At 42.8% G+C, this 25710-nt stretch overlaps 1 protein-coding gene across 1 annotated transcript in view; it reads right to left on the bottom strand.

Moving 5' to 3' along the window:
* LOC122646496 overlaps positions 1 to 25710 on the bottom strand; it is a 61193-nt gene that overhangs the window by 23797 nt on the left and 11686 nt on the right. Inside the window, exons 3-4 of the mRNA XM_043840067.1 lie at positions 20425 to 20550; positions 756 to 883 (exon numbers count right to left, since the gene is read on the bottom strand). Of these exons, the coding sequence (XP_043696002.1) occupies positions 756 to 883; positions 20425 to 20550 (254 nt within the window). The remainder of the gene's footprint in view (positions 1 to 755; positions 884 to 20424; positions 20551 to 25710) is intronic.

Below are 25710 nucleotides of genomic sequence, written 5' to 3'. Positions count from 1 at the left end.
TGCACAACGGAGGCCTTTGAATGCTCCAAAACGGAGGGATGATTTGATTCCGATGGAAGGAACTAAAAGAAGGCCTGAAATGACTATACGAGAAGTGGTGAGGAAATACATGCATAACTTAGGACTAGTAGCAAGTATGGCTTTGAAAAGAGCTGATAGGAGAAAAAGGATGCATGTATCGGACAACATTTAGTTGGGATAAGGCTGAGTATAATTTTCTTTAGCAATATGGAAAAAGGTCAACATTAAGATAATGCCTTTTGTGCATATAAATTGAACTTACTATGACCATAGTTATTAAGGTAGGAAGGCGACCATGGCGTTTTAGACGGTTAAAAATCAAGGCGACACCGCCATGGCGGCAAGGCGCCCGCCTAGGCACCCAAGGCGACCAAGGAGACTGGACGCCATGGCGTCGCCTTGATAACTATGACTATGACTAACTCAAAATGTGTTTCATCACATTTTAAGGGATAGTAATAATAAATTTGCAAAGAGGAAGGAGACAGCATCCCACTTCTTCAATATTTAAGTGGCACACAAGGTGTCCAGCAAGGACCCACAATACAATCATTTTTATTATAGTGCACACTGGAGACTTTCTTAGGTCAATTTTCCTTGCCATAATTCCTAGTAATGCATAATGAACAAGATCAGATTTTTCAATAAATTGATCTGCATGAACTCACGTTAAAATGATTTACATAATAATGATCACAGTCTAAAACTGGGTAAGTAACATTTGAAGTACTTACAGAACAGAAAATCTCCAAATCATCTCAACCAGAGATGGATCTTTTGCTTGGCAATTGAAGAGACCATCAGAATATATGTCCACTTTGGATACACCAGGTGTATACCAGCAGTTATAAGTTTCATTCACCTCAAAAATGTACACAAAGTGAGAAATTGTTTAGTCATCAAGGACATAGAGTTTCCAAAAGAGTAATTAAATTCAAAATGGTTTAAGTATAAATGACTCCAAGAACTAAAATCTCAAGCAGTTGGCCATGTGATGCTGTGGGCATCATCACAGCTCAATAACATCTGGACAAGCTGAAGTTCAAATGGAAACCATGCAAGTCAATTTACTGTATCTCTTTTCAACGAATCATTTTGCTTTAGGTTCAATTTCTTTCATGGAATGTACCTTACCAAAATTGAATTAAACCAGAAAGAAATTGTACAAGAACAAAGAAACAAAAACAAAAGAAAAAGAAAATGAAAAATTATTTTACCAAAAATTACTACAATGTGGAAAAAAATTCCAATAAATATTTTGGATTTTATTTTCCAGAAAAAAAAAAAAAATTTGAATGGGTCTTGGTCCATCACAGCGGTGCCACAAATGAAGGGCATCACCGCCATCATTCAGCTGGATTCATTTCTTCCATCCGTAGTTCTAAAACTCATTTCGGTAGGCCATTTCGGTCAGAGCTCTCAGCCTTATCCCAACTAAATGGGGTTGGCTACATGGATCCTAGCCATTTCGGTTAGACCAAAATGCACCAAAATTGGCAAAATCTCACCGAAACAGTGCACTTTTTGGCAGACTGTTTCAGTTGGCCATTTCGGTGGGCAAACGGCCATATTATGTTCTGATACTTCAGAGAAACCTTATTTTGGCTTATATAAACATATATAAGCCTTCATATTGAAAAAAAAGTCACACAAAAGTGGTGGTTTGGATTTGCTCCATTGGTTGGCAGTGTTCGCCAAACCCTATTGTATATCTTGTGTAATATTGTCTATTCTACAAATTGTTTTAGTACTAGAAGACAGAAAAAGGCAAGTAAAACAAGTAAATTATGCACCATGAATGATAAACATAATATTCATTAATTATGAAATAGTCAAAGTACATGCTAAATGCGGTGATACATGGTAAGACCCAAGATCCAACTACCAACAATACATGGTAAGTGAATATTCAGCTGGTGCCAAACTCATCATACAAAATGGTAGCCTGTGCTGATCTACCACTAGGGGAACCTGACTCCCTCCACCTAAACCACTCCTCAGATGTGAACATAGATTTGAGGCTGACCTTCTTCGCCTCAAAGCTCTTCAGTACAATGTAGTTTATGGAGAATCTAGTGATGCGGGGCCTAACCAAGTCTCCACCACACTTCTTCCTTAGAAGGTTCAGCGCAAACCCATGGTTGTAGATAAAGGTGCTCACCTGTCTCACTCTCTCAACCACACTCTGCACTAATTTTATCTTCCCCATGTCCTTCAAAATGAGGTCAATGCAATGGGCTGCACAAGGGGTCTACAAGAGCCAGTACCTACAGTTATGCATCAACTTTTCACCTCCTTCTTGAAGTTGCTTCTGTTGTTTGTCACAACATGGACAACGTTCTCCACACCCACATCCTTCAGCAAGCTATAAATGTATTTTGCATCCTTTTTCTCCTTGGATGCATCCATAGATTTCAGGAATATTGTCATCCTATCACAGTAGATCACAAAGTTAAGGGACTTTCACATGGGCCCAATCCAACCATCGCACAGGATCTTCACCCCACAACTCTTCCACATCCCCTTCAGGCCATCTATATACTCTTGAAGCTCCTGTTTCTGCCAGGGCAAGCAGACATTTATCATCTCGTGTGCAATGGGCCCCTTGACCCTTGGTCCAGCCTCAGCCACCGTATCTAGCGTAATCTGATAATAGGGCCCCATAGTGGCTTGAACTAGGAAGCTATAGGATAACCAATTAGACACAACATCCCCAACCATCCCCTTCACATCACTCCACACGTGCTTTAGTATAGCCTGCTTGTGGCCTTTTTCCTGTAGATACCAGGATCCTACTCTACTACGGGGTCTTGTCATGGTGGTACTGGAGGTGGAGCTGGCCTTATACTCTATGATCTCCTCAGGGGCAACTGAGCTTGCTTCCTCCCATGTTACTGTGTCTGTGCAGATCAACTACCACTACCACTACCACCTACCCTGGATGAACCGGCTCCTCCCCTAGATTGTCTGTGTCTATCCTGCTTCTAAAAACTTGGCTTCACTCCTCACCTGTGCCTGCCAAAAATCCCTAGCCTCTGCCTCTGTCTACACATCATCAGGAACATAGATAGGGTCATCATCCTCTGTCTTGGCTGGGTGATTAGAACTGCCTCCTCAAATTCCACCCTCGCCGCCTTCTTTTCTGCCTAAATCCGAGCTCCTCCCCTCATGTGTGCAACTATAGCTCTAGACATCTCCACAATAACCATAGGGCATGTGGCCACATCTTTGGCATTCCAACCACATATTGTTTCAACCTTGTGGCCCCACCTCCCATGATCTGCTCTCCACAATAATTACACTTTGTTTTTCTCTAGTTACCATCAATTAGCACTCCATGCTTCCATGCTATTTCTCCCTTCTTGTCATCTCCTTCTGCAGCCATTATTTCATCACCATGTTGTGTTGCATGAAGAAAACAAGAGGCAAATCAATTGAGACCACTGAAACAACTATCTAGCTACTTATTATTTTTCCCTTAACCCTTATATTTTCTCTTAACTAAAAAATAAATTTTCATAATAGTTTTGCAAAAAAAAAAAAAATTTGATAACAAAAGCAAATATGTTACAATATAATAAGCCTTATATGCGCTTTGAAACACGCTGGAATTACTTCCATAATTTTCCAATGAAAACAGAATATTTTTCCTTATTTTCCTTATTTTTTTATAATTTTAAATTTTGTGAAAAATTTATTGGCCGGAAACAAAATTCCAACTCTGTGAGGTGGTAGATCTCCCAACGGTGTAATATATATAATTGAGCCCCATCCAGTTTATATTTACCCAAATTTTTCACATTTTTGTTGTAGCAAAATCCATTTTTGAAACCAGAAAAAATATATAATCATATATATATATATAAATACAGAAACATTTTCTGACACTGTAAGGTCGTAGATCGGCCTTCGTTGTGACATAAAAAAATTTTCATCATCAACCATTGGGTATTTATCATGTTTTTTTTTTTTTTTTTGCAAAAAATCACTTTCGGGAAAAGTTAATTCTCTTTTTTTTTAGCCCGAATATTACCTGGGACCCGGGTAAGCCCCTAGACTTTTATTTATAACCAAAGAATCAAAGAATCAAAGAATAAAGAATACAAGGGGGGGACATGCCGCCTTACCCCACACCCGTTCTCAAAATCGCTCAAAGACTCTCTTAGGGAAATTCCCCTTACAAGCAAGCACTGCTAGACCCTGAAGACCGGCATTCCTGCCTTGTCTTCCCTAATAATACCAAAAAAGCCTCCCCCAGGCAGACTGCCCCGGTGGAAAGTGAAAGACGATTCCGTATCACAAGCGTGGTTAGCCAGCCAATCCGCCGCTCTGTAGCTTTCCCGAAATGCAAAAGATACATTAGCCTGCATCAGAGAGATAAGTCCCAAGACCTCTCGGAACCAGTACCATCCCTTCCATAAGTTACATCTCTGTAGAATGACCATACTGACCGTGGTCGCCGAATCTGAGTTTACTATCACCTCCGTTAGGCCAAGCTCCTTGCAAAGACTCAAGCCATCCCTGAGCGCCCTGAGTTCAGCTATGGAGTTAGTGCATTCCCCATAGAAATTTGCAAAGGCTGCCAGCACCACTCCGTTCTGATTCCTGATCACCCCTCCCCCACCACCAAGTCCGGGGTTCCCCTTGTTGGCTCCATCCACATTAAGCTTAACGGAATGGAAAGGGGGACACCAATAGATAGGAAGAGGCTGTTTCAGCTTTGCAGCTGGGGCCTTCATTCCAAAGCATTGTAGGATCAAAGTATTCCTAGGGGACTCCAACCTGCCTAGCTTGGTGGGCATTTGAAATTCACAAACCCAACCTTTGATGTGCTCAATAATGGTAGAAGCACTACGACACCTCTCCCCATGCCTTCTGTTGTTCCTCTCTTTCCAGAGCTCCCAAACAATCAAACTAAGCATGATTCCAATGATGTAATCGCTAAGATTTTTGCAGCTCCCTGACTCTTGCCAAAGCACCATCTAGCTTCTGACATCCTGAGAGGGCAGAAAGGGTATGTCAAGAAGCTATGAAAAATATTCCCAAACCTTAGAAGCCGTGCCGCTGCCCAAGCAGTGATTTGTCGTTTCCCTCTGTGGCTGTCCACAACAATTGCACCTAGAGGGCAAAGGGATGCCTAGGGCCATTAGAGAATCATCAGTGGGGATCCTGCCCATCAACAGCTGCCACGAGAAAAAGGCTACTTTCAGGGGCACCGTTTGGTTCCAAATCCATTTTGCAAAGGCCATTCCAGGCGCCCTGTGCCGAACCTCGTTCCAAGCCGATCTAGAAGAGAATCGGCCATCACTCGCCGGAGTCCAGACCAGAACATCATCTCTGTCTGAAAGCACAAAATTCCCGTGAGTGATGCTGTCCTTTACCACCTCGGAATCAATAAGGTCTAATATGTCCTCCCTCCAATTCCCCATCTCATCGACCGCATCCTTGACACACAGATTCAGATTCACCAGAAGCCCATTATCCACAAAGTCAATCAATGGGCCAACTCCCACCCAATTATCTAGCAAGAAGGAGATATTGCCAGCCCCAAGTAGCCATCTTGATCTCTCCATCACGAACCCCTTGAACCCCAAAGTCTTGCGCCATGATTTAGAACCACTCCCAACAAGGCCAGTCAAAGACTCATGAATATTTTTGAAGTACTTGGCCCTGAAAAAGTCGCCCCACAACGAGTGCCCTGATAATACCTTCCAAAGCCCTTTCAATCTGAGGGAGAGGCCCACATCCTCAAGAAGCCGAACGCCTAGCCCCCCTTCCTCTAGAGGCCTACAAACTATCTGCCAGTTCACCCAGTGCCTGCGGTTGCCCCATTCAGAGCTGCCCCAAAGAAAGTCAGCAAATATCCTGTATAGTCTGCGAAGGACAGCCTTTGGAGGATCTAGTGTGGCTAGGACATGGATCGGCATGGAGGAGAGAACATGCCTCAAGAGCGTCACATGACCACCAGAAGACAGGAGCCTTCCCTTCCATCTTGCCACCTTACTTCTAATCTTTCCAATTAGCCCATCAAAGAAACAAATCTTCATCCTGCCCGAATGTAGGGGAGCTCCCAGGTAGGTGATAGGGAGGGCCTTCCTGGGAAAGCCTGTGACCACCCCCACCATGCATGCTGTAGCCATTGTGGCTTTATCCCCTAGCACATAGCAGCTTTTCTTCCTGTTGACAAGCTGCCCTGAAAAACCTTCATACCTGGTAATGAAGCCCATGATTTGCTTGAGGGAGTTCTTCAAGCCTCTGGCAAAAATAATGGTGTCGTCTGTAAATAGGCAATGTGAGACTCCTGGGCATCCCCTCGGAAGGCTGTAGTAAGCTGCATGCCCTTCAGCGAAAAACCTTTTTAAACCCTTGCTAAGCACTTCCTCAGCCAAAATAAACAGGGCCGGAGATAGGGGGTCCCCCTGTCGCACCCCTGGTGGATTTCAAGAAACCAGCCTGCCTGCCCCCCAACACAATAGAAAACCAGCAGTTCTCCACCATCTTCCTGATCAAAGAAATCCACGCCTCACCAAAACCAAACCTGTCCAACACCAGTCAGAGGAATTCCCATTCCAGCCGGTCATAGGCCTTGGCCATATCCAGCTTGAGAATACCATTTCCACCCCTTGTCTTCCGGTTCAAGTCTTGCACCATCTCCTGGGCAATGGCAATGTTGTCATGAATGCACCTACCCTGCACGAAAGCACCTTGCTCTTCCGCCACTAAGGATGGAAGAAGTCCTGCCAATCTCGAAGTAATAATCTTTGCAAGGATCTTATATGAGAAATTACACAAACTAATAGGCCGGAAATCTGCAATTACCTCGGGGTTGTCCTTCTTGGGGATGAGCACCAGGTTGGCAGGCGTAAAGCTTCTTGGGAGTACCCCTCCTATGAAGAACTCTTGTACAGCCACCCAAACATCATGGCCCACCAACTCCTAGCAGGCCATGAAAAAGATCCCTGAGAAGCCGTCTGGACCCGGGGCACTGTCTCTTGACAAGTCAAACACAACCTTCCTCACTTCCTCCAAGATTGGGACAGCTATGAGGGCGAAGTTGTCAGAGTCAGAAATAATTTTGGGAATTAATGACAATAGCCCCTCATCCACCACGCAGCCCTGAGATGCAAAAATCCCTGAAAAGTGTTGCACTGCCTCAGACTGAATCGCATCATTGTCAGAGATCCACTCACCATCTGCACCCTTGAGTTTTGTTAATGCTTGCCATCCTATGCCTGACTTTCACCATGGAATGGAAAATTTTCGTGTTCCGGTCCCCCTCCTTCAACCATGTTACCCTTGACTTCTGCCTCCAAAAAATTTCCTCCTGAAGGAGAACCCCCTGTAGGACATCCTTGGCCTCAGCAAGAGCCTCCCTGGATTCCATACTGTTACAACTGTCTGACTCCGCTTTAGCCCTGCTGACAGTGTCCTCCGCTTCCTTCACCCTCTAATGGATGTTACTAAAAACTTCCTTATTCCATAGACGCAGGGCACCACGAAGAGCTTTAAGCTTGAGGAACAAAACATAAAGAGGCGAGCCCACAACTGGCTTACCCCACTGTCGCTTAACAAAGTCCATAAACCCCAGATGTAGAAGCCACATCTGCTGAAATTTAAATGGAGAAAAAATTCGGTCGCGATTGACAGCAAAGGACATCCAAATGGGAGCATGGTCCGAGCAGGTCCGGCTAAAGTGTGTAACATCAAACCTCAAAAAAGCACCCGCCCACTCCGCATTGACCAAGAATCGGTCCAACCTGGCTAGAACCCGCCTAGCACCTTCTTGGTTATTTGACCAGGTGAAGACACTGCCCGTGTACCCAGCATCTAAAAGACCAGCCCCATTTACAACGTTCCCAAACTCCTCTAACAAGTGAGAGCAAGCAAGCAGGCCGGCCCCCCGCCTTTTCCATTGGGGCAGCCACAACATTGAAGTCTCCCCCCACCGCCCAACGGCAGTCCACTGTTCTGGAAAATGCCTCTAGCTTCTCCCACATCTCCCTCCTCTCCAAGGCCGAGCACAGGCCATGTAGAAAGGTAATAAAAAAAGACCCCACCCCTGCATCCACACACCCCAGGGTGACGAACTGGTGATGCTCCTCCACAACCGAAACCTGCACCGAGTCCCTCCAAAATATCCACAACCTTTCCTGGATATGCAGCGAATCCAACCCAACCCTTCGCAAAATCCTCCGACCCTTTGTGGCCTACGCCTTAGGCTCTACAATCGCAACAATGTCAATCTTGTGCTGACTCACTCTGGCTTTCAATCGCCTTGACGTAGGCTTGTTACCTATCCCCCTTGCGTTCCAAAATAAATAATTCATCTAGGAACAGTTTGTGAAGCCTCTAACGATCCCATGGATCTCGTGATGCGCTGGCTAGGCCCCTCTCTGGCAGGCCGACCCCGTCTGGCCTTTTTGAGCTTCTTCCTCTTGAAGAATTTTTCCGCACTAAGCAAGGAAGCGCGAGCAGCAACCTGCCTGAACCGTCTTCCTGGTCGCGCCCCCGCAAGCACTGGTGCCCTTTCCTCCTCTCCCAGCCTATCAACTGTTCGTATGACCCTTCTCGCGAGAGTGGCATTAAATCTTCTAAAGCTCTCCAAGAGAGCCTCACGGTCCAAGGTGGGTGCAACCATATCCGCCACATGTGAATCGTCCCTGGTACTCCTTGATTGGTCCCTCTGCCGGAAGAAGGGTGTCGAGCCCTCCTTTATTGACTGCGAACCATCCACACTAGTACAGCTGGGTCGAAGATCCCCTGCTACTATTTCAGAACACACCTCCAGCCCCTCTTGAGCCTGCATTACCAGCATTAAGCCATGGTCCACGTCCTCCTCCCCTCTGTCGAGTATAGCGTCAACATGTGGAATTTCTCCCTCTTCTAAAACCAGAGTCTCCGCACCCCTCTCTGTCTCAGGTAGGACTACACCTCCATTCCTCACCCCCTCAGTTAATCTCTGGTCGTTGCAGCCAGGAGCTGCCACTGGTACTTGGTGCTCCCTTCCTCTAACCTCCTCCCCTACACCTCCAACAGGCCCTTCCACAGCATTACCCCTCGCCTTCTGACCAGCTAGAATCCAACGACCCCCCCGGCGAGTGGGCTCCTGTCGCTGAATAGATGAAGACAACCTCCCAGCCATTCCTTGCGAAGACCCCTCCCAAGTAGGAATGTAAATTCCATTGCCATCTCTGTCGACGATAAGGCTCGGCTGTACAGCTTCCCCTTCAAGATGCTCCTTCGGCTTGGATGCGCTTGAAGTTCTCGACTTACTGCAAATCTCCTTTGCGCGGCCCAGCTTCGAACAACATGTACAATACACTGGGAGCCTTTCGTAGACAATCTTCTGGTAAAAACCCTCTGCCCCACATCCTATCCATATCTTCGACGGTAAATTACGCCTGAGATCAACCTCCACACAGAACCTGGCTTCAACCGTACGAGTAGCTGCAGCGGTGGCACCATCCACCTTCAGGAACCTGCCTATTGCTCCGGCGATCGAAACCAAAAAATTTCCTTGGTAAAAGTTCACCAGCAGCCCTGGCAGTGAGACCCACACCGGGGCGAGGGGGGAATCCCACCCTGAGACGAAATCAAAGAACCATTTAAGAAATCGTAGCAGGAAGCCCTGAATATACACCTGTTCTTTCAGCCAGACTTTGACGAAATCCAACGGCGTCGAGAATCGTAGAAGGACGTGTCGCGGGTTTAGCGTCGAGACGATCACATCGCTTTGCACAAAGAGGGACTTCTGAAGATAAGTCTTGATTGCATGCACGGAGGGCCTTCCATGGCTGCATTTAGCAATCAACGAGGTCAAAAAGGCCTGCTCCGACAACTCGATCTCCTCTTTGGAGAAGAACACCGCAGGGCCACCGTAAAAAGATGAAGGCTTCTTCACGGGGATCACTACACAAGGCCCTGTAGAGATAGCAGGGGCTAAACAACGAGAGACCACAGTAGCAAACGAAGGAGCAGGGCCACCCGTTGGGACCCCACAAGGAGAGAGATCAGGGGGGTGCTCCTCCTGAGATGGAGGACCCTCTATGGCCAGTCACTTCGCAAAACGCCAAAACCCTAGCCTGCGCTACCAGGGCTTAACGTGCGCACTCAGTTTTAATTTCGGTGCTAGAAACTCATTTGAAGAGAATGGCAGAAAAAAAGGAAAAGTTATTATCTAGAACTGTTGAATGTGGCCAAATATTCACCAATATGCAGCAACCAATCTCTTTGGAGTGATGTGGCAACTCGTGATACAAGGTATTTAAGTCTAGTGGATTGTGTCGTTTCGGCAAAACGACACGAAACAGGTCAAAATTTCGATGAAACACCGAAATTAGTACGAAACTGTAATTCACCTAGTATTTCGTCTTAGACAGGTCAAAATTACCAAAATAAGCGAAATTCCGCCAAAATTTTGCCAAGATTTAGAACTTTGCTTCCATCTCCCATGCCAAAACTTGTACATGTACAATAATTTAATAAAGAAAAGAAATCTAAGAAAATTTCCAGAAAACAAAAGCTGTATTTCATTGTTCCCTCAAGATCAAGGTTGCACTCATCCCCCCAATTCCATAGGTCAATGTTAACAGATTCAGAATTATAGTGTAATGCTTGGATGATCAATGAATAATCCCAAGCTTTGTATTTATAATAAATAATCACAACTTACATGGACAGAATTGTCCCTCATATAACCGACTCTATTATAGAGTCAATACAAATCATAATAAAAGATAAAAAGACCAGAATACCCCTATGGTATTCTGTCCCATACAATTCAACACTCCCCATCAAAGTTGGTGTGTAGATGTCACACATGCCCAACTTGACTAAAATAGGATGAAACACTTTACCACTCAACCCCTTAGTGAACACATCGGCTAACTGATCAGCAGACTTCACAAAATGAACACAAATGAGGCCAGCTTCAATCTTCTCCTTGATAAAATGTCAGTCAACTTCAACATGCTTGGTCCGATCATGCTGGACAGGGTTATGAGCAATACCAATGGCAGTCTTATTGTCACAACACAGCATCATGGGAAGATGGACAGCAACACCAATATCTTGCAACAACCCTCAAGCCATAACAATTCACAAATTCCTTGTGCCATGGCACGGAATTCTGCGTCAGCATTGGATCTTGCCACAACATTCTGCTTCTTGCTACGCCATGTGACAAGATTCCCACCCACAAAAGAGCAATATCCAAAGATGGATTTTCTGTCGGTAGAGCCAGCCCAATCAGCATCAGTGTAAGCTTCAACCTTTAGTTGACCATTGGGAGATAAAAGTATTCCTTTTCCTAGAGCAGACTTCAAGTATCGTATGATGCGAATAACTCCCTCCATATGAGAGGAATAAGGATCATGCATAAACTGGCTTACCAAACTCATGGCAATAGCTATGTCTGGCCATGTATGAGAGAGGTAGATTAATTTGCCAACCAATCGCTGATAGCGACCTTTGTCAACTAGTTCACCTTCTTTCTCCTTGAGCTTTGTAGTAGCTTCCATAGGAGTATCTGCATGATGACATCCCAACAACCCAGTCTCAGGCAATAGATCTAGGATATATTTCTTTGAGAAAGGAAGATGCCCTTTGTAGAACGAGCAATTTCTATCCCTAGAAAATATTTTAGGGCTCCCAGATCCTTTCTTTCAAACTCATAGCCAAGGAAGTGCTTCAATTTGTTGATCTCATCACCATCATTTCCGATTACCACAATATCATCAACATAGTCTATGAGAATGGTTATCTTATCACCAACTCGTTTGATGAACAAGGTATGATCAGCATTGCTTTACTTGTATCCCACAGAAACCATAGCTTTGTGAAACCTGTCGAACCAAGCTCTAGGTGACTGTTTCAACCTATAGAGAGTACTCTTCAATTTACAGATCTTGCCCCTGGTCATGTCATCCTGGTGGAATGTCCATATATTCCTCTTCCTCTACCTCTCCATGGAGGAATACATTCTTCACATCTAGCTGTTGAAGATCCCATCCAAGATTTATGGCACAAGATAATAACACTCTTACAGTATTGAGTTTCTCCATTAGTGCGAAGGTCTCCTGATAGTCAACTCCATATGTCTGAGTGAAGACCTTTGCAACCAAACGTGCCTTGTATCGATCCACTGTCCCATCAACCTTCTGTTTGACCACAAACACCCATTTACATCCCACTGGTTTTTTCCCCAAAGGAAGATCTACAAGATCCCATGTATTATTTTTTTTCAATGCTCTCATTTCTTCCACCATTGTTGCCTTCCACTTTCCATCTGTAGAAGTTTCCTACCAATTTTTAGGAATGGAAACAGAAGAAAGAGAAGACACAAATGCACGAAAGGATGGAGAAAGAGAACTATAAGAAACAAAACGAGAAATTGGATGTTGAGTACAAGTCCGAGTACATTTGCGATGAGCAATACGCAGGTCGGAAGGAGAAATTTTACCAGGAGAAGTAGGGAATGGATCCAAAGTCAGCAACTGGATAGGTTCTGGTGCTACAATGGATTGAAGCTGCCCTTTTTTGGAATATCCTCTTTCATAGGTTAAAATGTTGGAGTTGTCGATCCTCTTCTGAAATTCACCAATGGTTCTCTAGACTGGAGTCAGCTCCCCCTGAGTAAGAACTTAACCATCAGTATTTTCCATGATCTCCCCCTGTATTAGATTTTCGTTGACCAAAGGAGTAGGGGCAGCAGCCAAAGGAGGAGGGGCAGTAGCCAAAGGAGGAAGAAATCTCAAGGGAAGGAAACACATCTTCACCAGAACTCTCCCCCTGAAGAGGTAGTGAAGAATAATATGAAAGTCCTTCATGAAAAATGACATCCATACTGACCATAGTACGACGGGAAGGAGAATGGTAACACTTATAACCTTTTTGGGTCGGTGAATAACCTAAAAAAATACACTGTAACCCATGGGGTTCAAGTTTACCAGGGGACTTACACAGCCAAATACTTTGGGTGAAACCATAAAGGAGGAACTCCCAATTAAAACCTCAGCTGGACTACGGGAATCAAGAACCCGAGTAGGCAGCCTATTAAAGAGATAGGCTGCTGTGAGAACAACATCCCACCAATATTGGGAAGGGACATGCCGAGCAAACATCAAAGCTCTGGCCACTTCTAATAAGTGGCGATTCTTTCTTTCAGCCACACCATTTTGGGCTGGGTATCAACACAACTAGTCTGGTGAATAATACCATGGACAGCAAGATATTTTTGGAAGTGACCTTCCTTATACTCTGTTCCATTATCACTTCTCAAAATTTTGAGAGTGGCCTGGAATTGAGTTTGAACCATCTTATGGAAATGCTGAAAACATGAAAAAACATGCCTTTTTGTGTGCAAAAGATATACCTATGTGTTTCTAGAGTGATAATCAATAAGGAAACAAACCAATGATGCCCAGAAATAGAAGTTTTACGACTAGGACCCCAAACATTAGAATAAACCATATGAAAAACAGAAGAACTCCTTTTATTTGAGATAGAATAAGTTGAACGTGTCTGTTTGGCCAGAACACAAGCCTCACAAAAAAATTAATCCTTATTACATTCTTTAACTAAAGTAGGAAACAAATGAGATAAAGTTCCTAATGGAGGGTGACGTAATCTAGAGTGCCATCGTTAAAGTTCAGAAGAGACCAAAGAGTTTTAATGGAGTGGAGAAGGTAATGTTGGTAGAGAAGGGTCACCATCATCAAGCAGGTACAATCCACCTTGCACTTTACCAAATCCAATCGTCATCCCTGTCACCAGATCCTGAAAAATACAGTGAGAAGGAAAAAATGTTACTTTACAATTAAGATCACGAGTACAACTACTAATGGAGAGAAGGAATGAAGGATAGTAGTAAAATTAGGAATGTGTAAAACAGAAGACAAGGCAAGGGAAGAGGTGCTATTAATGGATCCTTTTCCAGAGATGGAAGAAAGGGAACCATCAGCTACCCTAACTTTGTCATTCCCAGAAGTGGGAGAATAACGATGAAAAAGACTCGAAGAACCAGTCATGTGGTCTGTAGCACCTGAATCGATGATCCAAGGATGGGATGCTACAGAAGCACAGTGACCACCAAATGGGGTACCTGACCGGACAAAATATGAACCTAAAGGAGCAAAGGAATTGGCAATAGCTGATGTAGTAGAAGCGGCAATAGGAGAAGTCTTTAGTATACGTAGGAATACCTGCAGATCATCCTGGGATAGACCAATGTCAGTAGCAGGGGCTGTGGAAACAGTCTCAGTGTGATGAGCCTTGTTTTTTTATTTTTTCTTGGCAACCCCTTTTGCTTCAAAGTCAGCTGGTTTTCCATGAAGCTTCCAACATTTCTCTTTGGTGTGGTAGGGCTTGTTACAGTGCTCACAAGTAACAATGCCTTTAGTAGAATCACCAAGAGAAAGGTTCCTGTTAGCAGATCTAAATTAGAGAGTAATTGCTTGAGTGATCAATATGATCAAACAAGCCTTGTATTTATAATAGAAGAGATTACATACTAATGACCAAAAATACCCCTAGCATAGCCGACTGAACTAGGAAGTACAAAGAATGTAAAAAAACAACTGTAAAATGACCAGAATACCCCCACGGTATTCTGGTGTACATAATTCAGCACTCCCCCTCAAGTTGGAGCAAATATGTCAATCATACCCAACTTGACTAAATTAGAATGAAACAAGTTTCCAGACAATCCCTTAATGAAAATATCAGCAATCTGATCAGTAGACTTCACAAAGGGAACACAAATCAACCCTTCTTCCAGTTTCTCTTTAATGAAATGTCTGTCTACTTCAACATGTTGTACCAGGTTGTGTGCAATGCTGATTGCAGCCTTGTTGTCACAGTACAACATCATAGGAAGATGAACAGGAACCCTAAGATCTTGTAGCAAGCCTTTCAACCAAAGTAACTCACAAATGCCTTGTGTCATAGCACGAAACTCTGCTTCAGCACTAAAACGAGCCACCACATTCTGCTTCTTTCTACGCCAAGCGACAAGATTGCAACCTACAAAAGAACAATACCCAGAGATAGACTTGCGAGCTGCAGAACCAGCCCACTCATTATCGATATATGCCTCTATCCGAAGGTGACCATGAGGAGAAAGGAGAATGCCTTTTCCAGGGGCTGACTTCAAGTAGTGAAGAATCCGAAGCACAGCCTCCATATGAGAAGAATAGGGGTCGTGCATAAACTGACTCACAGTACTCACAACAACAGCAATGTCAGGACGTGTGTGTGAGAGAAAAATCAGCTTCCCCACTAGTCTTTAGTGCTGGCCTTTATCAACAGGTTCACCCTCCTTTTCTTTGAGACGGACAGTACCCTCTATAGGAGTATCTGCAGGGTGACATCCTAACAAACTAGTTTCAGCCAATAAATCTAGGACATACTTCCTTTAAGAGAGAAAGATGCCTTTAGAAGATCTGGCAACCTCAATCCCAAGAAAGTATCGTAGCTTCCCTAGATCTTAATTTCAAACTCCTGCCCAAGAAACTTCTTCAACCGGCCGATCTCATCACCATCATCTCATCACCATCATTGCCAGTAACCACAATCTCATCAACATAGACTATAAGAATAGTGAGTTTTCCACCAACCCTCTTTATAAAGAGAGTGTGATCAGTATTACTCTGCTTATAGCCCATAGAAATCATGGCCTTGTGAAACCGGCCAAACCATGCTCGAGGTGACTGCTTTAGCCCATAAAGTGCTCGCTTCAATTTGCACACTTTACCTTGATTACTGTCATAAGAAAACCCTGGTGGAATATCCATGTACACCTCCTTACCAAGTTCTTCATTTAGGAAAGCATTCTTCACATCTAGCTGTTGTAGATCCCATCCAAGATTAACTGCACAAGATAGCAAAACTCGAACAGTATTCAGCTTTGCAACAGGAGCAAAGTTCTCCAGGTAAACAATCCCATATGTCTGAGTGAAGCCCTTTGCAACCAAACGTGCCTTATATCGATCCACAGTCCCATCAACCTTCTATTTGACCACAAACACCCATTTACATTCCACCAGTTTTTTCCCTGGAAGAAGAGCTACAAGATCCTAAGTATTATATTTTTTTAATGCTCTCATTTCCTCCAACATTGCTGCCTTACACTTTCCATCTGTAGAAGCTTCCTGCCAATTTTTAGGAATGGAAACAGAAGAAAGAGAAGACACATATACACGAAAGGAAGGAGAAAGAGAACTATAAGAAACAAAACGAGAAATGAGATGTTGAGTACAAGTCTGAGTACCTTTACGATGAGAAATAGGTAGGTCGGAAGGAGAAATCTTACCAGGAGAAGTAGGGTATGGATCTAAGGTGCTACAGTGGATTAAAGTTGCCCTCTTTTGGAACATCCCTTTTTATAGGTGATAATGTTGGAGTTGTCAATTCTCTTCTGAAAGTCACTGATGGTTCTCTGGACTGGAGTCAGCTCCCCCTGACTAGGAACATCACCACCATTATTTACTACAAGCTCCCCCTGTAAAGGATTCCCTTCGGATGAAGGGGCAATAGCCAAAGGAGGCTGAGCAGCAGCTATAGGAGATGGGGCAGCAGCAATAGGAGACGGGGCAGCATCCAAAGGAGATGGGGCAACAACTATAGGAGACGGGGCAACATCCAAAGGAGATGGGGTTGTGGTAATGAGAAACCCAATAAATACTCCAAGATAAGAGCCGAAAATTGGAGGAGAAACCTCTTTAAATGTACGAAGAATTGTCCCAAAAAACCAGCAGCAACAGATAGGGCAATCCCCTAGATCGACTTTTTTAGGGTTTTGATAAAAACCCTGATTCTGGTGAGATCGATGTAGGGTAGAGTGCAATCAAAAAACCAGTGTAGTGAGCTGAAACTTGGATCGAGTGTACTTGTAGTAGTGCTGAATCACCCTTCCAAAAGCTAGCATCAATAGGGAAGTAAAACCCCAAGATCGATATTTGCAGGGTTTTGAAAAAAAACCAATATGAGAGCAAAATCGATCAGGAGATAGAACCTTGTCCAATAAGAATCTGCTGCAGTTCTTGAGCTTCAACAATGTGAAGAGATCCCTTGTAAGAGTAGATTGAATTAGTCCAAACACCTTGAAGTCTTCAAAAGTCGCAGTTAGAGTACAAGCTCCTATCGATCTGAAAAATTCTATAACATTGAATGAGGTGATGGAGGGCAGCAACTAGATCTGTAGATCACCTCATCAATGCTGCCCTAGTGGGAGAATGAAGAACAAAAGGGGAAAGAGGGGAAGAAGAGCTCGAGAATGAAAGGGAGGAGAAGGGGAAATCGAGAATGGGAAAAAGGAGACTGCCTTAATCCGAAACCTGCTTTGATACCATGTTAGCAGATCTGAATTAGAGAGTAATTGCTTGAGTGATCAATATGATCAAACAAGCCTTGTATTTCTAATAGAAGAGATTACATACTAATGACCAAAAATACCCTTAGCATAGCCAACTTAACTAGGAAGTACAAAGAATGTAAAAATACAATTATAAAATGACCATAATAACCCCACGGTATTCTGGTGTATATAATTCAACAGTTCCCAACAGTTGCAGGAGTAGCCGGAGCAGCAGTCTAGAGGGCTGATCTGTCAGTAATAGGAGGGTGCAGCATAGCAGCCCTACGGTTTTCTTCAGAGGAGACCAGAGCATAGGACTGTTCAAGTGTGGGAAAAGGAGAATGGCCCAACACTTGGACACAAATCTGGTCATACTCCACATTTAGTCCAGCCAGAAAATCATAAACTCGTATCTTGTCCACATGCTTCTTATATGTAGCAATATCAATAGCTGTATTGGGGTGGAAATCCGAAAAAATGGTTTAATTGTTGCCAGAGACTGCGCAAGGTAACATAATATTTGGAGACAGATAATTCCCCTTGAATAGTGTGAGTGGCCTTTTTCTGGAGTTCATAAACTTGTGCATCATTACCAAGTTGTCCGTAGGTTTCCTTGTAGGCAAACCAGATCTGATGAGCTGTATCAAGGAGCAGAAAACCATTTGCAAGGTTTGGTTGTGTTGAGCCAATTAAATAAGACATGAGTACACCATTATTGGAGATCCACCTGTCCTGAAGAGGACCAGGTTCAGTCGGCATAACCGTGGTACCATTAATATGGCTAGTAAACCCACGGCTAGCAATGGCAAAGAATGCAGATCGAGACCATATCAGGTAATTGGAGCCATCCAGTTTGATAGGATTAGGAAGAAAATCACAGTTTTCAGTCCTACCATGCCCATCAGCAGCAGAAGTGCCAGTAGAGAGTTCAGAGTAACCCATAGGTGCAGCCGTGCAGCAGAGAAACTCAAATTGCAGAGAAGGGCTGTTGTGATGAGAAACCCCGTAAATACTCCAAGAGGGCCAGAAATTGAGGGAGAGACCTTTTTAAGGGTGATAATATGTGTCTCCAAAAAACAGCAACAACAGACAGTCCAAACCCCTAGATCGATTTTTTCAGGGTTTTGAGAAAACCCTGATTTTGGTGAGATTAATGTAGGGGAGAATGCTTCAAAAAAATCACCGGATGAGGCTGAAACTTCGCTCGAGTGTGGTTCTATAAGGGCTTGATCACTCTTCCAAATATCAGCACCAACAAAAATCAGCAACTCCAAGATCGATATTTACCAGGGTTTTGGAGAAAACCTGAGAGGAAGGAAAAATCGATCTGAGGAGGTCTTCAACATAGTTATCAAGGCGGGAAAGCAACCATGGCGTTTTAGAGGGGCAAAATTCAAGGCGACACCACCATGGCGGCAAGGTGCCCGCCATGGCGCCCAAGGCGTCCAAGGCGACCAAGGAGCCTGGACGCATTGCCATGGCGACGCCTTGATAACTATGGTCTTCAATATGGCTGGAGATAGAAACTTGTCCAAAAATTCAGCCGCAGTTCTTGATCTTCAATAAGGTGAATTGGTTCCATGTAGTTGAGATGGAATCAATCCAAAAAATACTTAAAGCTTCAAATATCGCAGGCAGGGTGCTGGTTCCTATCGATCAGAATTTTTTATCATTGAATGAGGTGATGGAGGGCAGAAACTGGATCTATTGATCACCTCATCAGTCCTGCCCTATTGTGAGAATAGAAAACAAAAGAAGAAAAGGGAGGAGAGGAAAGGGAGATCGAGAGAGAGAAGGGAAAGAAGAAACCGAGAATAGAAGAGAGGAGAGACCCTAATTCGAAATCTGCTCTGAGACCATGTTAACAGATTCAGAATTAGAGTAATGCTAGAATGATCAATGACTGATCCCAAGCTTTGTATTAATAATAAATAATCACAACTTACATGGACAGAATTGTCCCTCATATAACCGACTCTGTTATAGAATCAATACAAAGCATAATAAGAGATAAAAAGACCAGAATACCCCCACGGTATTCTGTCCCATCAATTCAACAGTCAAACTATTATTAGGAAATGCTGCTTAAGTACTAAAATGCCATCAGCTTATATACACACTTAAGTTATATATCTGTCAACAAGGTGTCAAGTATAGGTATCGGGCAGTGTATCAGAAAGTTGGTTTTAAACGATGTCTGGGAGACGTATCAAAGAGACGTTAAAAGACACTAGATATACTTTGATATGCATGGTTATGTTTATGATACATGAAAAACTAGTGTTTTTAAGCATTGTGAACCATAAATAAGTAATGAATAATGATATCCAACCAATGTCAAGTTATCTCTGTCTTCGCGGCATCTATATGATTCAAATCTTTATTGGCAAGTGCAATACCAAAACCTACTAATAGGTAATAAGAAGCAATTATGCAAGAAGATTTGAAAAAAAAAAAAAAAAATCCATTTGGATATTAAGATGCTAGCATATTGTAACCTCTAAAGGTCCAAACCAAGCAAGCAACATGTAAGTATTAACATACTAAACATACTACAAAGAATTAACATAAATAAAATATGTATACACATTACAATATTACACACATTAACCATACTACTTCACTACTAGTAACATACTAAACAAACCTGAAGTAGTATGTAATTATTAATATTAATAATTACTTAAAAACCAAAATAATCTCATACATGGATAACAAATCATTAAATATGATCCAAATACACATAATTATGCAATTTTTTCAATTTCAAATCATTTGAAGAGGTAAAAAACAAAAAAGAAAAAAAAAACCTTATTTATGCAAAATCATAACCATATCGGTCGGTATCGAACCAAATTGATCCGTATCAGGTACCATATCGGCCCATATCAGTGCAATACAGTTCTGTTCATAAATATTTTTATGTAGTAGTTTTGTATCGTATTAACATGACCAATATTGATACTATCGAACTGATACAGTTTATGCATATCGAGACTTGAAACCTTGTCTGTCAAGATGAAAAGCTGTGATAGACAAGCAATATCTACCTTGAACTTATCTTTGGTCGACCATGCAGCGCCAAAACTTGGCCTACAATCAGGAGGTAGTGCCTCCTTAGGAGCTTCTGCCAATGCATGGTGTGTTTGACCTGAAGAATGCTCTTTATACTCTACCTGAAACGAAATATAGGATAAGAACTAACAATAAATTCATCCATGTTTGTAATCATTAAATGCTCGTACACCGTTAAGTGTCATTCTAGTTTCCGAATCGCAGTCAATTATCAAGCAGCCAGTGATTACCCCTGTTTTCTACCTTTAAAGGTTGGCAGTACCCCCATGGCTTTTCATTGAAAACATAAAAAGAAAAAGGAAAGATAATTCAGGGAGGGGGGAATCAATCATACCCTACCAAAAGGCCAGTCACTACAATCACAAATTAGGCAAACCAATTTTATCAATCAACAAAGAGCCTTTAGATACTGTTGTAATGTAATGGGTACAAGGGTAATTCTGCTATAAGGGTACTATGGTCAATGTATCCATTCTAGAATATTCTCCCTCCTATTATAAATAAAGGGGTTGTGGACACATTGTTCACAAGCCAATATTCATGCAATTCCACATGGCATCAGAGCGGAAATCCATCCAAGAATCCTGGAGCTTTTTTTTTTGGTTTTCTCCTCCCCTCTCTCGCGATTGCGACCTAGCCCCACCAATCACCACCGCCAGCCACCCTTCTGCCTCCCTTCCATCTTCCGCCACCCCCACCTCTTCCGCCTTCTTTTTTTCCGTCTCCCCACTGATTGAGCCATTGGAAGTTGAGATTTCCACTGTTGAAGAATCATTTACAGAAATAGAGCTTCAAGAAAGGATCACTGGGTAGGAACTGGACCAGCCTCTAATACAAGGACAAGTTGAGCAGCCCATTGTTCAGGGGAAGACTGGAAAATATCCCTACTTTGATGAAACATTCGCCAGAGGAACATGGCACAAAAAGACTACCACCACTGAACCATCTCCACCTGTACTATCGGCTCCAAGTTCTACTCAACCTGCTCCAAGTTCCTCTCCTGGTAAGCCTGCTTATGATCCTAGTCTTGACTTTCCTATTGTTGTTAGGAAACCTAAAAGGAGTTGTACTCAACATCCCATCTCTAATTTTGTGTCTTATGACTCTCTATCCCCTTCCTTTCAAACATTTGTTTCCTCTCTATCCTCTGTTTCTATTCCTAACCCTTGGCAGGAGGCAATTGCCGAACAGAAGTGGAAAGAAGCAATGAATGAGGAGATGAGTGCTCTGGGAAAAAATAAAACCTGGGAATTGACATCTCTTCCACCTAGAAAGAAACTGGTTGGCTGCAAATGGGTCTTTGCCATCAAGCAAAAGGCAGATTGGTCTATTGAAAGGTACAAGGCCAGATTAGTTGCAAAAGGGTTTACCCAAACCCACAACATTGATTACCAGGATACATTTGCCCCAGTTGCGAAGATGAACACAGTTGGAGTAGTAATCTCCTGTGCTGTTAACCAGGGTTGGGAACTCCAACAGCTAGATGTAAAGAAAGCCTTCCTCCATGATGATCTAGAAGAGGAGGTTTACATGGAAATTCCACTCGGATTTGCTACTTCAAAGACTGAGGGAAAAGTTTGACATCTGAAGAAAGCATTGTATGGCTTGAAGCAGTCACTAGGAGCTTGGTTTGGGAGATTTCACAAAGCTATGGTGTCAAATGGCTACTGATCTTCTCTCTCCGTAGGAGAAGAGCTTGAAGGGGTTGAGGAAGAGCGTAGGAGAAATCTGGGTTTGGGTTAGAAATAGGGCTAGGGTAAAACAGAGAATAGGTTTGGGGAAGACGAGGGTATAAGAGTCATTTCAAGTCCAAGCCCCACGTCATCACTTAACAGCCAGTTCCTAACGGACTATTAGTTTTGTATTTTTTGAAAAATAGGAGTGTACAAGTGCATTTTTTGAAACTTCGGGTTGAGTAGTACTTTCGGCAAAATACAGAGGGTGTACGCGTAATTTTTCCTAATAAGAATGAGAGTACAAAGACAGTAACACGCCTAGGGCAACACAACATAAAACTCCCAAGAACAATTCTACCCTTATATCCCATATTACAACAATCTTATCTCCCAAACATTTCCAATGTGATTTATAATGACTGAACCAGATCTCAATCTACAATGAGGAAACTCTCTCTGTAAAGAACAGTGTCGTCATGGGCTACAATGGCAGTGCGCCTGAGGTGCAAGGCGACACAAGGCGCATGCCTTTAATCAGGCGATGTGGTTCATTGCTATTTTTGAGCTTTGCCTGGTTCATAAAGGCACACGAGGTAATCACCTGATTGAAGTGATGTTATTACTATGTAATTTTATGAGAATTTGGTACTAATGTTTTTTAGTAAGGGTAAATTTGGTACTAATGCTTCCTAATAAGGGTAAATTGGTATAAAAAATCTAAATAGGGGTACTTATGTCATTCTATTGCATTTTTATTATGTTTCTTCTTGGATAAATTTTGTGGAAGAGGAATTCAACACCATTTGGTCTCTACTGAGTCTTGAAAACACTTCTGTCAAGAACTCTTCAAACCCTAAGACAAGGTGAAGGATACCATCATGAAGGGCATCTAGAATTGTTGGTCTTGGCTGGACTTTGGAGCTTCTTCTTCTTTTCTTTTTCCCTTTTTTGAATTTCTTCCTTCTCTTCTTTCTCCTTTTTCTCTTGTTACAACTTACAACTGCTTATCCCAAAAGCTCAAGCAGCTAAGTGAGGGCCATAACAATGTATATCGACACCCTGCATGTGCATGGACCCCACCCTACACCATAGTTGTCAAGACTTTGTCAAGGTGACTGCCTTGACATCCAGGCACCTTGTTGGTGTCGCCTTTCGTCCAGCCCCGTCCAATGCCTTGGTTCGCTAGACGGTGTGACAACTATGCTATACACACACGGCTTTGCACATGACACCATCACGTGGGACAAAGGGGGCACAACATGTAGGGGCCCAACAACATATAACACAAACCCCTTGCACTTACCAAGGATCGAACACTCAACCTCCTGGTTTTGATACTCCTACCATGTTACAACCACTTATCCCAAAAGCTCGAGCTGTTAAGTAAGGGTCACAACAATGTATATCAACATACAACATCTCTCATTCCATTTTTTTTTCCTAGCCCTCTATCCTGCACATGGCTGTCTGAGACTTGAGAAAGCTTCCCCTGGTTCTCTAAGGGGAAGCTCTGTCCAACTTAGCGAAAAATAAAGAAGGGGACTAGGGGATGCTCTCTTCAAAAAAAAATTTCCTGAAATTTTCTTCTTTGTTAATTGCTATTGTACAATTTTATTTGCTAACTGCTATTGGCTGCAATGTTATACTGATTTTTTCTATGTCAACCTCTCTAAATTTCCTTAGGGAGCACTCTGTCCAAGTGGACACAGCATACACCTCAAAGGGAGGCTTTGATCATTGTTTAGGTGTTAGTACAATCTTCTGATGTCAGAAGAACATAGTTCAAGAAAAAAAGATCCCTACTAGAAATACGTAATTTTGCCAAATCCAAAGGAAACAAATGTTATGGTCATTAATTCAAATCTCTTCCTTAACATCTTGAGGGGTGGGATTTTTTGCATACTATTGCATTGTCTGCTCCTCGGATGTCTCATTGGGAGGCTGTTATGCATATCTTACGTTATCTCAAAAAGGCTCCAAGACGTGGTCTTCTCTATGGTGATCATGGCCATGGGCGGATAGAGGGTTGTTCAGATGCTGATTGGGCAGGATCTCCGATCGACAGGTGGTCTACTACAGGTTATTGTATGTTTGTTGGAAGGAATTTGGTGTCCTAAAAGAGCAAGAAACAGAAAGTAGTTGCTCGTTCCAGTGCGGAGTCAGAGTATAGGGCTATGGCACATGCTACCTGTGAGTTGATGTGGGTGAGACAGTTATTGGATGAACTTGGCTTTGTTGATGATTCTCCGATGAAACTGTGATGTGACAACCAAGCTGCTGTCCATATTGCTTCAAATCCTGTGTTTCATGAAGGACGAAACACATTGAGGTTGACTGTCTGATGCAGCTCCAAAAAGGAAGAAGAAGAAGAAGAAACCCTGAACTTAGGGTTTGAATAGGGACCCATAGATTAGGATTATTATTTTCAATACTTAGTTTATTTTCCTGTTTTTAAATTGAACCGTTTTAGAATTGGTTGCATCCAATTGGTTCAATTGGTCTAATTTAAGTGAAGTGTTCCTATTGGTCAATAGGTCCTTATATCCTATTAGCTAGTATGGAATCTTCTTTTAAATTAGTTGTTTTAAGTTAGATTCTTTTATTTTAAATTAGTAGGGGTATCTTAGTCAATTTACTGTTTTAAATGAGTTAAGTTAGATTAAATCTCTCCCTTCCACGATTTTAGGAGGAGACTTTAATTTGTACTAGGATTTGGCCATTGGCCCTTTATTATAAAAGTAGAAATCGTGGGAGGCTCCCCCACATTGAAATTTGAAAAAAAATACTGTTTCTGCTGCTTGCCGACTGCTGCTACTGTTCCTGCCCCTTGGAGAGTGCATCCTTGTGGATTTCAAGGTGGAAAGGGTGGGTGGATTCCTGCGACTCCTTACGCCGTGATGGCTGGGAGGATCTCTCTTTCTGAAGTTGGTTTCATCCTTCATCCTTCAAGCTGCTGCTGGTGGATTCCTGTGGTAAGTTTGAGTTTTAATTCTGTTTTTCTTATTCCTTCTCCTTCCCCATTCGATCCCCCTTTATTTTTCTGTTTTACTTTCATAAACCCTAGCCTGCTGAGTTCTGTCCAGAACTGTTTCTCCATCAGAAATCAATCAAACTTAGGCCATAGCCTCCCAACACCATTATCTACACTCGACCCTAGCTGCTGCCCATAATCAACAGTCAAAACCCTAAATCCTTCTTCTCCATTAAAACCCAAAAAAACCCTTATTTCTGTCTAGACTTATTCAGCCGACAGAATTCCTTCAAATCACAGCCAAACTTCCATTCCCTTGTCCCTCACACTCGACCTTAAGCCCTGGTCATAAATCCCACTTTAAACCCTAGTTTTGGTAGTTTCCCTAAGTTCTAAAACCCAAAACCCTAACCCTAAAATTCTGGAATCAGAATGTTGATTTAAATCTGTATCAATTCTGTTTTAAAAGCCTTCCCAAAGCCTGCATATTAAAATCAGATATACAGTGTCTTATTCCCCCATACCTAACCCTAGAATTTAGTTTAAAACCCTAATTCTGCCCAGCCAAATCAGCAGTCTTGTTTGGTGATCCCATTACCTTGGTTCCTAGTGGG

The sequence above is a fragment of the Telopea speciosissima genome, chromosome 11 (genome assembly GCF_018873765.1).
Source record: "Telopea speciosissima isolate NSW1024214 ecotype Mountain lineage chromosome 11, Tspe_v1, whole genome shotgun sequence".
NCBI classification, from domain to species: domain Eukaryota; kingdom Viridiplantae; phylum Streptophyta; class Magnoliopsida; order Proteales; family Proteaceae; genus Telopea; species Telopea speciosissima.
Note: the sequence above shows the minus strand (reverse complement) of the source record. Positions and strands in the feature narration are given on the sequence as shown.